This window comes from Esox lucius, chromosome 7, assembly GCF_011004845.1.
Source record: "Esox lucius isolate fEsoLuc1 chromosome 7, fEsoLuc1.pri, whole genome shotgun sequence".
Classification (NCBI taxonomy): domain Eukaryota; kingdom Metazoa; phylum Chordata; class Actinopteri; order Esociformes; family Esocidae; genus Esox; species Esox lucius.
In genome coordinates this window covers 10,547,946-10,564,352 of record NC_047575.1, presented here as the reverse complement: position 1 = coordinate 10,564,352, position 16,407 = coordinate 10,547,946, and the positions used below count along the sequence as shown (strand labels likewise).

Here is a 16,407-nt window from a genome sequence, read left to right as displayed (position 1 = left end):
GGACTTTTTCTGTCGGTGTACTCGGGGGCCAATCACAACACCGCTGTGTGTTTGAGATGCGCCATGCAGTCTGGCTGTTCTATTCTCAACTCTTGCAAGCACATGAGGACCGACGTCGCAAGGCGACATAAGTGCCATTGAGAATTATTCCAAGCTAATTAAAGTGGACTGGACTCAGTGTCGCTTGACAGCTTTCGTGAAACTTTGGAGTTACATATTTCTGTATTGATGTTGATTAAAGACCGCGCGGAACGCTTTCACAGTGTGATGCACGTAATTTGGAGTAGCCTATTTCTGAGCCCTGTAGTATAATCAAAATACGCAATTTTAATGCAACTTCTCTATTCATAAAAACGCGACAACAGCTGCAACCGTTGCATTCCTGCGAGCGCAGGTTTGGGAATTGTCACACGTTTTCGTGGATCTCTGTCGTTCCTGGGACATAGCCTACGCGTCGTGGCTGGATGTTAAAGGCGACGGGTCACTGAGCGCCAGGACCAAGTGCCTCCAAAGTCCTCAACTCCCCAGCCTCTTTTACCTGATGCCGAGCACGATGATTGTCCTTGGAATACTTCTGAATGTCCTCAGTCACGGTAAGCTAAATTCGACACAGACACTCTAGTCTAGTAACATTTCTTCAGTATCTCTCAGTAGTGATGACTAATATTTTGCTCTTAAATGTGCCACCACGTTTAGAAAATCCATTATATCCTTACTGTAAATGTAACAGCCTTTATCACATTTTCTGGTTGTCTGTCACTTTCCAAAATAGGGTTCAACCGACAGATAGTCGGTCAGGGGAGTGTTTTTTCCTGAGGGATCTCCAGGGATCATAATAGTGGTGCTTTTATTTCTAAGTATAGCAAGTCATTGGTTCAGAAAGCACTCTGAATGAGACCAATACTTAAATTGTTTATAATGGTTTTACTTCAGTTTTATAACAAATAGAATTTTGATTATTCTTTTACAGTATGAATAATTTACAGTTGCTCCGTTATTAGTTTTAAAGCAACATCTCAACATCAAAACTCTTCCCCCAGCCAAGTATTACCCAGTTCAGGCAGTGAACTCAATTTCGAAAAATAACAATCATTTATTTAGGATCAGTATGGATAGTGTTCCTTGTGTTTTCATTTAATTGCAATTCACACAAAGTTAATGCAGTGTCTGAACTCATGTAGGTGTCCTTGCTGACAAAGGAGCTATATATTTAATTGCTGGTCTTATAAAATCTGTTGTAATTTTTCATACCAAGACTTTGTAACTGAAACTGAAGCACTTAAATCAACTCCCAGAGGTAGGCGAGAGCATAAGACAGGGTGATCTATGGTTATATAGATATAGTTATGACCATATCTCGATGACATCATTTTGAAGGTCTTATCCTGCTCTTATCCTTACTGGACTGGAAAACATGTTCTGTCTGGGCCTTTTACAATTCTATTCTGCTTTTATCACTTGTTTCTTTGACATTGTTTTCCTGAGACAGATGCATATTTTTGTTAAAATATCCTTATTATTTGTAATAGTGTTGGAAAACTGACTGTCCGGTTTGTCCAATACACCTTATCACAAAGGTATGAACCAGAAGACCTGTAGAAGAAGACCTCTTATTGTATTGTAGCCTACGCCATCCATGAATACATCCACACATACAACAAGTTAAAAATAGTGTCCAGGGTTTTGTCACACTGTCCATATTAATAGTGGCTAATAATATTCCTATGAACAGCGCATAATGACCTAATCAATCCTTATAAGTCATATCCCCTCAACATTCACATATTTCCATCAGAGTATTCAAATCGCTGTTTGCTCTGGACGTTCCTTTTTGAATTGATTAAATGTAGTCCCGAAGGATGAACAATGTAGTTGTCTTTGTCCATTGAGCTGTACATCCGTCACCATCCCACTTCATGCATCGACCTAAAAGTTCTGCTTGGATCCCATTTTGCATCCCTCTGGACCGAATGCGAGTCACCGAACCGGGCCTGCCTCTGGCTCATAATGGGACCAAGTAGGTGTTCATATCAAGGACTGCAATTAGTAAAAAGAAACCGTGGGTCACTTTGAACACTCAGTATAATGGCACTGAAGCACTCAATCGTCTTTAGTCTTATTTTAATGGACCAGAGATTGCCAGACAGCCATTTGGCTCCTGAGGCAGACAATTATTCAGAGCCGTGAGCTACCTCCTGGCAGTTTCACTGTGATGCCCATTTTCAACCATGTCTGTTACAAATGATACTGCCATGGACATACCTAATGTAACCGAAGTATTAGCAGTTCTGCCACACCCCTCCACTGTGTCTGCCGTGTTCGTAAAAATGCCACAACAACAGGCTGTAAATAACTACAGTCTGTAAACACCACAGTCTGTAAACAACAACCGGCTGTAAACAACAACAGGCTGTAAACAATAAACAACAACAAACTGTGACAGATGAACGCAGGTAAACTGGTGTTGCTGTAGCGGTTTTTGTTAGCCCATCTGATGAGGTTTTCCTTTGTGGTCGGTGTTTCTGACACACAGCTCCTTTCTGACTGTAAAATCCAATCCCAAAAACCCCTTTGTCCATCCAAGACAGGGCATGTTAACTCTTGTTTTGGGGCCCTCACAGACAGATACACACATACGTACATCTCTCACGCACATTTTGATAACATTACTCAACTGCACGCTACCATGAGCCATTTACAATATCCACTACCCTTAGACCAGAGGTGTCAAACCGGTTCCACGGAGGGCCGAGTGTCTGCAGGTTTTTGCTCTCTCATTGTACTTGATTGGTTAATTAGGTCACAGTTTGGTTAGTTTCTACCCTCACCTGGTTGTTTAGGTATGAACTAGGAACCAATTTATAGGAAAAACCAAAAACCTGCAGACACTCTGCCCTTTGTGGAACCGGTTCGACACCTGTGCCTTAGACAATGGAAACAAAAAATGATATCACCTTTAAAGTGTCATCAAAGACTTGGACACCGCTGAGTCGCAAACTGGGTCGCAGCTGGCAGTAGGGTTGACATGATGTTTAAAACCAATAAAGGCAAATGTTTCAAAGTGACTTACCAGCACAGAGAAAAAGATACAGCAAGTCAGTCAGTTCGTAGAGGGAATGTCTGCATGTGTGTGTTTAGTTGTCAGTTCGTAGAGGGAATGTCTGCATGTGTGTGTTTAGTTGTCAGTTCGTAGAGGGAATGTCTGCATGTGTGTGTTTAGTTGTCAGTTCGTAGAGGGAATGTCTGCATGTGTGTGTTTAGTTGTCAGTTCGTAGAGGGAATGTCTGCATGTGTGTTTAGTTGATAACCTTGATTTGGAACACACTGTCAGTCTCCAGGAGCAGATGGCACAGAGCTCTATCCCTGTTTGGGAGGGTCGCCCAGAGTCTGTCTGTCTGTGTACCATTGTGACTAAGCCTTGTATGTGTCTTGCATTTGGATGTGTTTGTGTGTCTGCGTAGGTCAGCTGTTTGGGTGTGTATAGGCCTAGGCCAGCATATGTGTGCCTTTATGAGTGTGCTTCCATATTTGGCTGGACGTGTTCATCACATCTATATGTCTGTCTACAAGATGTACTTCTTGTCCCTCGAAATGTCAAGGAAAGCTGAATGCCTAGACATGTGTGTATTAGAACCTGGGGTTTTGTTTGTATGACAGAGCTGCCCAACCCTGTTGCTGGAGAGATACCGTCCTGTAGGTTTTACAAAACGCTGTTCCTGGAGACATACAGTCCTGTAGGTTTTACAAAATGCTGTTCCTGGAGACATACAGTCCTGTAGGTTTTACAAAATGCTGTTCCTGGAGACATACAGACCTGTAGGTTTTACAAAATGCTGTTCCTGGAGACATGCAGTCCTGTAAGTTTTACAAAATGCTGTTCCTGGAGACATGCAGTCCTGTAAGTTTTACAAAATGCTGTTCCTGAAGACATACAGTCCTGTAGGTTTTATAGAACACTGTTCCTGGAGACATACAGTCCTGTAGGTTTTACAAAACGCTGTTCCTGGAGACATGCAGTCCTGTAGGTTTTAACTAAAGCTGTTCCTGGAGAGATACCTTCATGTAAGTTTATTTTCTAACCTGATTAAGCTTTTCACCTAGGTAGTTACTAAAATCAGGTGTGTTAAATTAAGGTTTGAGGGTACAGTAGATGTCCAGGGACAGGGTTGGGCAGCCCTGGTCTAACACAAGAGCATGAGATAAAATTCCACAAATGGAATAGATGAAATTTTTTTGTGTTTTCATGTTTGCATCTAATCTCCTGTAGACAGATATGTTACATAAATGGTATACTAGATTTGTCATGAAACAACGGTATGAGTAAGATAACATGTACTTTGTGGAAGATAAGATACACTTTTTTCCCCACAGACCTGCTCAAAATGTTCAAAGAGATGGTGGCGCTCATCATTTCGTTTCCGATGTCTTATCTTAAGACTTATGGGACCACAGCTTAATCAAGGTTTCCTTCTATTTGCCAAATCAATGCGTATTTAGGGTACCTTCGAAAATACTGTTTTTTTTCTGCCATCATATTTTTACCCGTTATCTTGTCTATGTCCTCTTATATGACTTCTGCCTTTTTTGTTTGTCAGTTTAATAAAGCGATTGGGGTCCTCTTGGCTTTGCCTGTATATTTTTGTTGTTGGTTGATGAAAAGCGATTTGACGACACATTAACAATACATCAAACTTGTTCAGGTTCAGGTGAAAATAACCAAACAAATCATCTTTGGTTGTGTATATGGCACTTTACAATTGCATGTATATTTCATTTAAAACTCCGGTTAGTGTAGTTGTTATAGTAGAAGGTAGCGCTCCATTTTCTCGTTAGTGTGAAATGTCCATGTCCATTCCTATGGTGGGGGGGGGGGGGGGGGTGGGGGTTGGAAACCTTACACTGGGTCGCCCTTGGACCCCAGCCCTCCCAAAATGTCCGTCATCATCTCCACTTTACAGAGCTCACTGTGGCCTGGCTCATTTCATTCATTTTGTTCCTCTACGTTTGGAGCAGAGTTCTGACCCTCTAGTCAGCCCTCAATAACGTCTGTAATAAAATCCTGATGTGCCTTGGGTGAGCACTGACTATATTACATCCTAAAACTCCTCCAGCCTTTTCCACGTCTCCAGAATAGTTTGGAGGATGTGTTCTAGATGAGAGAGGCTAGGCGCTGGAAGTCACCAGCTGCAGAAGGACTCGCGCTGTTTGCCGGTCATCTCTTTTATATCAGGGAAAGCGGTGTGCTTTTGTCTGTTTAACTTGTTACGTTTGAGTGAGAATCGATGAGTAAGTAAATTTGTGTGTATTTTAAATGATTTGGACCAGTGTGGGTGTGTGTGTGTTTATTCGTGGTGTGTGGCTGCTCTCGTGACATTAACCTCAAGCGGGTCGCTGAGCTAGGAAGCTATCAGCTTTGCCTCACAAACTCCATAAATCGCCCCACTGAGAAATCAATAGAGCGCATTAAGCCTCGCATATCACAGGTATTCATCTCTCCTCTTCACTCTTTAGATGTTCAGCCCTCCACCACCGCTTCCCTCCACCCGGCTACGCCACCCATTTTTGTCGCAAGTGAAGCAGCCCAATGTAGCGTGGCGAATATTCATCATTGCGCCAATAAAGAACGCTCAAGTCATTAGCATAATTATGACTTCTCCGCCAGACAAGATTTAACCAAGCTAGCCTGTACCTGATAGGGGTTCTAATGATGTGCTGTATGAAGACAAGCCCTCTGAAAGTGAAGTTGCTGACTGTGTCAGTGTGGTTCCTGGTCAGCCTTAGGGAATGTACACAGAGTGGAGAGTAATGAACAAACCTCTGTCCTTAATGGAGATCACTGGCAGGCTGTTTAATTGCACAACTAAAGCCGGGGGCCCGCTTGGTTTTCTGTGTTATTACTTTAATATGAGGTGTCGAGAATTCACATGGTGTGTTTACCATCTATCACTTTGTCTCATCCGCCCTGCACTTTGTCTCATCCGCCCTGCACTTTGTCTCATCCGCCCCGCTCTTTGTCTCATCCGCCCTGCACTTTGTCTCATCCGCCCTGCACCTTTTCTCATCCGCCCCAGACTTTGTCTTACCTGCCCTGCTCTTTGTTTCATCCACCTTACAGTTTGCTGGGAAAAACAACAAAAATATAAATATCCTTTGTGAATTGGGAATTCATGTTTTTCACATTTCCATAATTTCAGTAACTGTAACTGGGGAGCTTTAACAGTGCAGTGGCCTTTTCAGATGAACAGACTGTCTTCCCCATGACTCCATATTCGCGTTTCAAAGGTGCTTAGACTTTACGTCATTATTTATCTGAATATGTTTGATTAGGATATTTATGGCATTCTGGATTTCTTAATGATGCACATTTTGCATTTAGTTGAATATTTATGGATTTAAGTACTTGGTGTCATTAATATGATCCGTTACACATACATGCCTGCTCTCATTACCATAGTTACGCCTCATCAGCCTGTGTCTCACACACAGCTTTGACACACACACACATACACACACGCACACTTACTCCAGACAAGCCACATGTGGTCTTCTTGAGGGGTGGAGCTCATTAGAATAGTAATACCCAGCTATTTTGGAAGTATTTATTTTTACATTTTGGGCTTTTGGGCTTTTAGTATCCAGAGAAATCTACAGTTAGTTCAAGACTGTTATTGAAGTTCAATGGGTCCTTGGAGATAAAAAAATCCCTGTATTTAAATTAAATATAATCATTTGCAGGGATTTCTTTTATTTATTTGAAAGCATTTGTTTGCAGGCAATTTTGTAATTTTTAAATATAAGGTATGCCCATTTCTCATTGTATTTAGTTATGGTTGCCTGAGTCTCACTTTCAAATTGGGTAACTGGGGCAAGCAGAGCAGTTATCTTAAAAAACCAATGAAGTAGTACTTGTCGTCACACCACCAGTTAAAACACCTGATCTGTATGCTGTACGGCACCATCATGTCCTTTATATTTCAAATGGTTTTTGATTGTCCTGGTCTTTTAATGCTCTGTAATATGTCATGTTAAATGTTAGACCTCAAGTAGAGTATCTGCCACTTCTACACCAGCTAATGGTGATCCTAATAATATCGACAAGCTCTATGTCTTGGTGGAGTGGTGGGATCTCCAGGGTTTGCCTTGCCAGTCTGGACTGCTAGCGTCCCCTGCCCACAGCGATGGAGTGTGTCCCTCCATTTTTAATGTGTCTCGTATTGGAGTTAGATGTGGACGTCATGGGGCCTTGACGAACCACACGCCACTGGAGTTGGATTTCAGCTGTGCTATGTGCTTCCTGCCAGCGTGGGCCTAATTAAAATATGTGACCATTTAATCTGGATGCCCCTCTGTGTGTGTGTGTGTGTGTGTCTGTCTGTCTGTGTGTCTGTCTGTCTGTGTGTCTGTCTGTCTGTGTGTGTGTGTGTCTGTCTGTGTGTCTGTCTGTGTGTGTGTGTCTGTCTGTGTGTCTGTCTGTCTGTGTGTGTCTGTCTGTCTGTGTGTGTGTGCGTCTGTCTGTCTGTGTCTGTCTGTGTGTGTCTCTGTCTGTGTGCGTGTGGCTGTCTGTGTCTGTGTGTGTGCAGGTTTGGGAGCTTGGTTATATCCAGGCTTGTAGAAATATTATACTGTGTGTTTGTTGGGTTTCAGGTACATGTGTGTGAGAGTAAAAGAGAGTCTCAACAGCTTGAGAATAGAGCTGGAAATCAGTTTTCAATGTGTTGTCCGACCCATAAAACAAGCTGAATTTCCCACTTGCCAGGAACAATTTAAATACTTCAACAAATGAGCTAAATTGAAGTCGCTCGTAAAGCAGTTAATTGACAGATGCGAATTAAACGTTGCTAGCCACTTTACTAAACATTTTCAGTGGGTGCTTCTCCTACGACTGATGGCACTGCCAGTTCTTCGCAGGACATAATCAATACTCCGAAGCGTTTCGGAGGCTCTTGCTTATCAACGAATAAGCACTGAAGGTCTTTGTTGAATGGTTTCCAAACAGAACAGTTCTCCTCTGCAAATTAAAACAAAACAGTAGCTCAGGATCGTAGGTGACCAATTAACATCCGTGGCCCCCTCTCCCAGGTGGTGCGCTGGCTGGATCTGTGGACTGTCTGGAGGCGGAGCAAGGCTGCGTGGAGGACCCAGGCTGTATGGGGGTGTACAGGGTGCTGGAGTACTGTGCTGCTGAGGAGGCTGTGTCGCCCTTGGGCCCAGACGCCCGCCGCGAGTGCCTGGATGCCCAGAGTGCCCTGCAGCAGTACCGCCCCCTCCAGGCCTGCAAGTGCCAGCGCAGCTCCCGCCGGGAAGAGCTCTGCCTCGGGGTCTACTGGACCGTCCGATTCGCTAGTGGGTTCCGCTGTGTTTATGCCGTGTTTTATGATTTTTTTACCCGCGTCCCCGGTCTGACGCGTTTCCTGTCCTCACGGCCTCTTGTCGTTGTTGCAGTGTACAACGAATACGAGGTGTCGCCGTACGAGGACCTGGAGGCAGAGTTTGTGAGGCACATCGAGAGGTCTCGCATGGGCTCCATCATGGCAGGTAAAGATGTGCCTCGGTACCGCGCCACCCCCACTCATCGCGTCCAGCCTGTCTGAGTAATGACAATGTCAGGCAGGGATGTTTGGGCTGTGCAGAGACATGTTTTAAAAATATTTTTAAGGATGGCTCTTTGTTTCTCTCTTACTCACTTCCCCTTTTCTTCATCCTTCACGGTGTCTCGCCCCCTCCACCCAGCTTCCTCTCTGCCCCTGGATGGACAGAACCAGTGTCTGAAAGCAGCCCAGGACTGTGGCCTTTATGAGAAGTGCGGGTCTCTCAGGTCCGAGTATGTTGTGGCCTGCACCAAGCGGGCCCCGGGCTCGGATGGGAGCTGTAACAGACAGAAATGCCACCGGGCCCTGCGGCGCTTCCTGGAGCGAGTGCCAGAGGAGTACAGCTTTGCCCTGCTCTTTTGCCCCTGCTCCGACGCCCTTTGCGGGGAGCGTCGGCGGAAGACCATCGTGCCGTCATGTTCCTACGAGGAAAGAGACGGGAAACCCAACTGCCTCAGTCTGCAGGGATACTGTTTTCGGGACGAGCTTTGCAGGTGAGGAAAAAGTTTATCGTGTTGTACAGGAAACCCTGAGGGCTGTGACACTCTTCCACTTTAAGAGCTGTACCCATGCCCATGAACAGTCATAGTCACAATGCAGTGATTCACAACTTGTATTGTCTGAGGTCTGAACTGATCCAAACACCATGCGTGTGAATAGAGCTTTTGGACAGTGTAGACAGGACTGAATGTCCATGCATTTTTCATCAGCTGCCGCCTCTCGACACTGGGGTTTAGCTAACTGGGTACAGAACAAACCGTTCTGAGTACCCGATGGAGAAGAATGTGTACAATAACATTCATCATTGATAGCATGTATAATAATAGGCACTTACGGTAAGTCTACAATGGTTTAGTCTGTGTTTCCTTCTCCTGCTTGTACTTCGGTTTTGTTTAGATGAGTCTGTGTTTCCTTCACCTGGCTGTTCTGTATGGATGAGTCTGTGTTTCCTTCACCTGGCTGTTCTGTGGTGTTCTGTATGGATGAGTCTGTGTTTTCTTCACCTGGCTGTTCTGTGGTGTTCTGTATGGATGAGTCTGTGTTTTCTTCACCTGGCTGTTCCATGGTGTTCTGTATGGATGAGTCTGTGTTTCCTTCACCTGGCTGTTCTGTGGTGTTCTGTATGGATGGGTCTGTGTTTTTTTCACCTGGCTGTTCCATGGTGTTCTGTATGGATGAGTCTGTGTTTTCTTCACCTGGGTGTTCTGTGGGGTTCTGTACGGATGAGTCTGTGTTTTCTTCAACTGGCTGTTCTGTGTTTTTTTGTATGGATGGGTCAATGTTTCCTTCACCTGGCTGTTCTGTGGTGTTCTGTATGGATGAGTCTGTGTTTTCTTCACCTGTCTGTTCTGTGGTGTTTTGTATGGATGAGTCTGTTTTCTTCACCTGTCTGTTCTGTGGTGTTTTGTATGGATGAGTCTGCTTGTGGATCAGGTGAGACGTGTTAGGATGAGATGGATGCTAATTATGAATGCACCACAGGGTGCTAACAGGCACACTGAATGTTCAGTCAGTATCCACTCAAAAGGAAACATCCAATGGGAGGATTTGATAAGTTCATGATAATATTGCAGTACCTAGAGACTAGCCTATAAAGAAACAGTGCATGAGCTACGACTAAGAATTCAACCTGGAAGGTTCTCTTTCTGTAGGCTTTCATGTGCTGTGGATTCTGCATTGCTCGGATTCTGCCTCGCTTGGTACAGAATCCAAAAAACATAATTGTAAAGACGCCCTCAGAAAATTACACTGCCAACTTGCCAATCCAGTATTGGCACCTGTTTACAGTGATGCTTTCTCCCTTTGTGTGTCTGTTTGCGTGTGCAAATTGGTGTTTGTGTGAATATGTGTGTTGGCGTTCATGTTTGTGGGGGTCTGTCAGATCTCGGCTGGCTGATTTCCAGCACAACTGCCAGCCCTCGTCCCATTCTCCCTCTGGCTGCATAAGAGAGAGCGGAGCCGTCTGCCTTAAGGCCTACGCTGGACTCATAGGTGAGCTGGAAAGAGAAATGGACTGGGGGGCGAGGGATTAACAACATGAGGAACAAAGACAGAGAAGGAGTGCTGAGTTGACTCCGAGGGCATTTTAATCAGGCCTTTGCTGCGAGCGCTCGTTAACCCCAGGGTGTGGCTAGCCACTCATTTCATTGCATTTACATTTCACTCATTTAGCAGACGCTCTTATCCAGAGCGACATACAGTTAGCGCATTCGTCTTAAGATAGCTAGACGAAACAACCGCGTAACCCAGCAATTGTGAATATTTTTTACTCGGCGAAGGTACTGTAGCTTTCAACAATGCAACAGCAGAAAAATAAAGCGCTGGCATTAGCACCACTAGCCTTGTTTGGCTTTGAATCAAATGTTCCCCGTTGGTATTAAAGACAAGCCTGCTGATACATCTGTGTTTTTCCGTGTGAAACCAGGCACAATCATGACGCCCAACTATGTGAACAACGTGAGCATGGACGTGTCCCAGTGGTGCGACTGCGAGGGCAGTGGGAACCAATGGCAGGACTGCCAGCGTATCCTGCACATGTTCGACAGCAACATCTGTCTGCGTGAGTAATACTCTCTCACCCCCACCCACCCACCCACATTGACACGCCCTGGAGCACGACCAGCCAGTAGGCTTGAGTCTGTCGGAGCGGGTGGCTGGGGGGGAGGCGTAATTATTGTAATTCTATGAAATTATTTATACATGCAGATTGACCACGACCAAGTTAGCCCAAGAAGAGATTGTGCTTGAAAGTAATAATCTTATACTGTGATTGTTACATCCAGGCAAGATCATGCACTGTATTGGAAAGACTTGGGTGAGATTTCCTAAGTTAAATTCATTTTGAGCTGAATTTCTGTTTGTTTTGACCTAAAATAAAAACAAGCTAGCCCCGCCCCCTGCCCTGGAGGCTGCTCCAGTAATAGCTGTGGTCCTGCGAGCCCACTTCAAAAAAGGGAGATAACTCCAACACATTAGAGGGTGCTCTCTAGTCCAAAAACCCTGTTTTGTGTGCTATAGCCCAGCAAGTACAATATTGATGGACAAGAACTTTCAGTTGCACCATGCTATTCACATACTGGGCTTGCAACTGAGAGGAATAACTAAATAACCAAATGAGTATCATGCCTTAAGGCTCCAATGACCAGTTGATTAATGAACTCCTGTCTACTATGAATAATTCAATATTCTGAGGACATTTGAATTATCAGCATTGGCTATAATAGAAACTGCAGTGATGATGATATTGCAGACGATGTGATTTTATCCATGATGATGGTAGAGATTGTGGTGATAGTAATAACATTAGTGATTGTGATGATGATGATATTGATGGTAATGATAGTGATAATAATGGTTTTGATGACAGTAGTGATTGTATGGATAATGATGATGATAGTGATTATGATATTGATAATTGAAGGAATAATGATGATAGTGATAATACATTATAGTGATAATGATGATGACAGTAAATTTAACAATGATGGTAATGAAGGTGATGATGATGGTAATGATAATGATGACACTAGTAGAGATTATGTTAATGTTCATAACAGTGAAAAGTATTATTGTAGTGATAATGATTATACTGATAATGTTGACAAGGATGATTTTGATGAAGATGATGTTGATGATAGTGATAATGATGACAATAGCAATGATGATCATAATGATGATGTTAATAAGGATGACAATGATATTGATGATGGTAATAATGTTTAAAATGATAATGATGGCAGTGATCAGGATAGTGAGGAGGATAGTCATAATGATGATGATTATAATGATCATAATAGCAGTTATGTTAATAATGATGACAGCGATAGTAATGATAATGATGGTTATGATAATGACATCGATAATGATAGTTATGATTATGTTAGCGGATGATAGTGACAGTGACGGTAATGATGATGATAGTTATAATGGTGGCAACGGTGATGATAGCGATGATGTTAATAACAACCATTATGGCGGTGATGCTGATGCTGATTACTCCTCGTTGTGTCTCAGGTAATGCTGTCAGCTATCTGGGTAGCTCTCCGCCACGCCCCGTGGAGATCACAACTTTGCCCCCCCGTCAGCATGTGTCCACCACTCCTTCCCAACACATGTTCCAGGACAAGGACCAGGTCAACGTCAACGTTTTACCAGAACGCAACAGCGTGACTGTGAGTACAGTCAGTTATTCCACCACAGCAATACTGCCTAAAGTCTGTAATGTCTTTAAAAAACAGTGGCAGACACAAAGCTGGTTCGTCGTCTTTTTTTAAAGTAGGTTATCACAGGGACAGAGATGTTCACATAACAGACCAGAGACCCACTCCCATCTCATCCAACTTAACACAAGGCTCACAGTCCCCCTCAAAACATGACTGTGGAACAGAACGCAGCACTTCATCCTCACCTTTTTTCACCCAATCTGTCCCTCTCTCTCCCCCTCTCTCTCACTCTGTGTGTGAGGATTAGCCAGAGATGTTTGCGAGAGGAAGCATCAGTCCTCTGGGGTTGATATTCATTTATTCCCACCCATCTGTCTCCTGTACCCTTTCTCTTGCCTCCCTAATCCCTCTCCTGTTCTCCTCTCCTCTGCCACAGTCCTCCACACCCTTCTGGTTCCGCCTCTCCTCTCTCCCCCTAACCTCTAAGCCCTTCTCCCTTTGGTTAAAGGTTCCCCGGTAAGACTCTTCTTTTCATCCACTGTATCCTCCTCACTCCGTTGATCCTGCGTGCCACAACCAAGGCCTTTCTCATAATAATGACGATGACGCCACTGGATCCTAGTTTATGTGGAGAGATCTGCTTATAATCCAGTTTGATTTTTTTCTCTGTCAGGAACCTCTTGATAGCCTGTTTGTCATATTTAATAATGGATGGTTTTAACTAGGCTGTTTACTGGCACAGTGGTTAATATCTCCACCCTGCCGATACCTTGTGGACTATAACGTGATAGTTACTTGCCCAAGTATTTTCTCTCTATTTTAGTTCTGAATCATCACATCCTCGCTCTTTCTCTCTCTTTCTTCATCTTAGGGGGAAGAGAGTGAGGAGGATGAAGAGGAGGAAAGCCAGCAGTTCAACGTCATGCCTCCATATTCGGAGAAGGATAAGTCCAGCGTGGGTTCTGGAGCCCGTGGGGGCCATAGAGGCTCGGCAGGTCAAACGGAGCCCATGTTGCCACTACTGCTGCTGTCCGCTGCCATGTTGGGCTGGAGGTGCCGGGGTTAACCAGCACGTCCACCTGTACCCCACTTACTCTCAGCCACAGCCCTGTACCCCACTTACTCTCAGCCACAGCCCTGTACCCCACTTACTCTCAGCCACAGCCCTGTACCCCACTTACTCTCAGCCACAGCCCTGTACCCCACTTACTCTCAGCCACAGCCCTGTACCCCACTTTCTCTCAGCCACAGCCCTGTACCCCACTTTCTCTCAGCCACAGCCCTGTACCCCACTTTCTCTCAGCCACATTGTCACATTTACTGGCACATCTCCTCCATGGCACCGGAACGGAAAGGACTGACGGAGACTAAAGCGCCAGGGGAGAACGCCCATGCAGAGGAAATGAACACTGTTTTCCGGGTTTCATTTTTTACCCTATGACCGCTGCCCTCTTCTGTCATCTGTAGGTCTCCTCTCCCACTTCATATTTAGTCCTGGTAGACGGCCTCCTCTTTGCTTTTTACCGTTCAGCAGTAGACGGGGAGTTGAACAACATGCGCAACTAAATAAGTAAATGGATAAATTATTAAAGCCGCTCTGGTGAATCGATGGGGCCGTCTGTCCTGCTTCCTTATTGGGCATCCAGCTTGGCTCTCCCCCTTGGTCCTGAGCCCAAAGCCAGAGGCCAGTTACAGCAAATTTCTCAAAGACAACATGACAGCTGATTGATGGAACCATGACAGTTCATTTCTTTGATTTGTTTATGCCATGTCTCACCTCAAAGGTTTTCTTGATTTTGTTATTTCTTTGATCTTGCTGTGTTCCTTCAGACAGCAGGGTTGTGGGTTATGGCCCTCTGTCTTTGTTGGCTTTTCACATAAGCCGAACAAACACAGAAAAGATTGAGGGACGTTGTACCATAAATATTCTGTTTCTCTATCTCTGACATCTTTGTTTTTCTCCTTCTTCACCTCCTAGATGACCCTGACCAGTTGTAACCATTTGTGGTTTATTCACCACTTATTTCCAGCTATGAGGAGTTCTGAGAAAAGGCACAGTAATGAGACCACATTTGAATAGTGCCAAAGGAAAACAATATAAGCCATACAACACCAAAGCAGGTGCAAAGAGGCCGTCCCAGGGTTGGGCTCAAGGGAGAGACGAACCAATTTACTGCACTCTGAGGTTCATGGTGTCTTTCTATCCCGAGTTTTAGATGTTACAGTTCAAGACAATATCACACTTAGCTGTGCCTGTGTTGGAGTAGTGTGTGAGTGTGTGTGTCGGGGGTGGGTGCAGCTCTGAACACTGAGCGTCTTTCTCGCTCGTTCTCTCTCTCTCTCTCTCTCTCAGCCCGATGCGTCTTTTGCTGATGTTCATGTTTCTTTTCTTGCTACGCTCACTTTCTTGTGAATTTGCAAAAATTCCCTCCCACCTGAGGGGAAGGTGAGGGAAGGTTTGTGATGGTTAGAGGGGAAAACGGCGCCACTGTGGAGTTGTCTACGTGATGTGTATTCTTCTCTTTCTTCTGGGGATGGGCTGGGGTGTGTGTGCTCGTGTGTGCGCGTGCGTGCGTGAGTGGGGGGGTGTTAGATCTGACTCACGTTCACGCGGATAGTACACAATGCTTAAAAGAGATAAACATCAGCTGGGCATATCTGCACCACAGCTCATTGCATCATTCGTCACAAATGTCTAATGAATAAATGGGGAAAGGAAGAGGGGAGTAGAGGGGACTTCATTTGGAGTGTTAATTAAGCAGGCAAGATGGCATTAGTGAATCCCCACACCCTCCCCAGTCTGGACAGTGACAATCATGACCACTGTTCTCAGATTCTTTCTTTTATAGGCGCCGTCATTTCTCCCTGCCTGGCAATAGATCCTTATGCTGGTGGTCATGAAAGTGACTGGCAGCACGAGCGCTGACGTGGAAGCCACAAGCCTTGATTCACACACGGGAACATCCTAAATAAATATGAGCATAAGCCATACAAGCAGACATCAAGGGGGATCAACTGTGCCAACTCTAAATTTATCACGTTGGCTGTGTTTGTACAGCTGTATTCACGCACCGGCCCAAATTCTTTAAATAATATCCAAAGATGTCTTCTTCTTGATTTAGGGGTTTGTACTAAAATGAAACCCATGGATAAAGTTGAGGGTAGATGGGGAATGAGACACTGACACAATTCGACAGGTTTGGAGAGAAGTGGACATGTAGATACAGAGAGAGAGAGTGGGAGAGAGACAGGGGACAGAGAGAGAGAGTGGGAGAGAGACAGGGGACAGAGAGAGAGAGTGGGAGAGAGACAGGGGACAGAGAGAGAGAGTGGGAACGACTAGGAGCGAGAGAGAAAAGGCACGGGGACCAAAAGCTCTCAGTAGCATTAGTGTTACAGTCAGGCCTTTCAGATTTGTTTCCATGCCTGTGGCTAAGAGGCCGCCGTTCTTCGGTGTACCGCTCCTGAGTTTTAATGTCCGTAGCTGTACTGCTTCACCTCAGTTTGGCCTCGCAGATCGACAACGCCGTCTCTCCCGAACACAAATACAGATCATTCCCCTCACTGTCTGTCACTGTGTCTATTCTGGAATCATCTGCTGTCCATCTCAGTCAACATGCTTCAGCGTCAACCCTGCCTCTTCTCCTTTCACCATG

General features: G+C 44.8%; 1 protein-coding gene across 1 annotated transcript; it reads left to right on the top strand.

Moving 5' to 3' along the window:
- The first annotated feature begins 68 nt into the window (after nt 1-68).
- Nucleotides 69-16,005, top strand: LOC105010888 (GDNF family receptor alpha-4). The gene is made up of 8 exons (XM_020047926.3): nt 69-593; nt 8,080-8,343; nt 8,443-8,535; nt 8,731-9,082; nt 10,471-10,580; nt 11,014-11,148; nt 12,603-12,760; nt 13,623-16,005. Exons 1-8 carry the CDS (start codon nt 542-544, stop codon nt 13,815-13,817), a joined length of 1,359 nt encoding a protein of 452 aa, XP_019903485.1. The 5' UTR covers nt 69-541; the 3' UTR covers nt 13,818-16,005.
- The last annotated feature ends 402 nt before the right edge of the window (nt 16,006-16,407 follow it).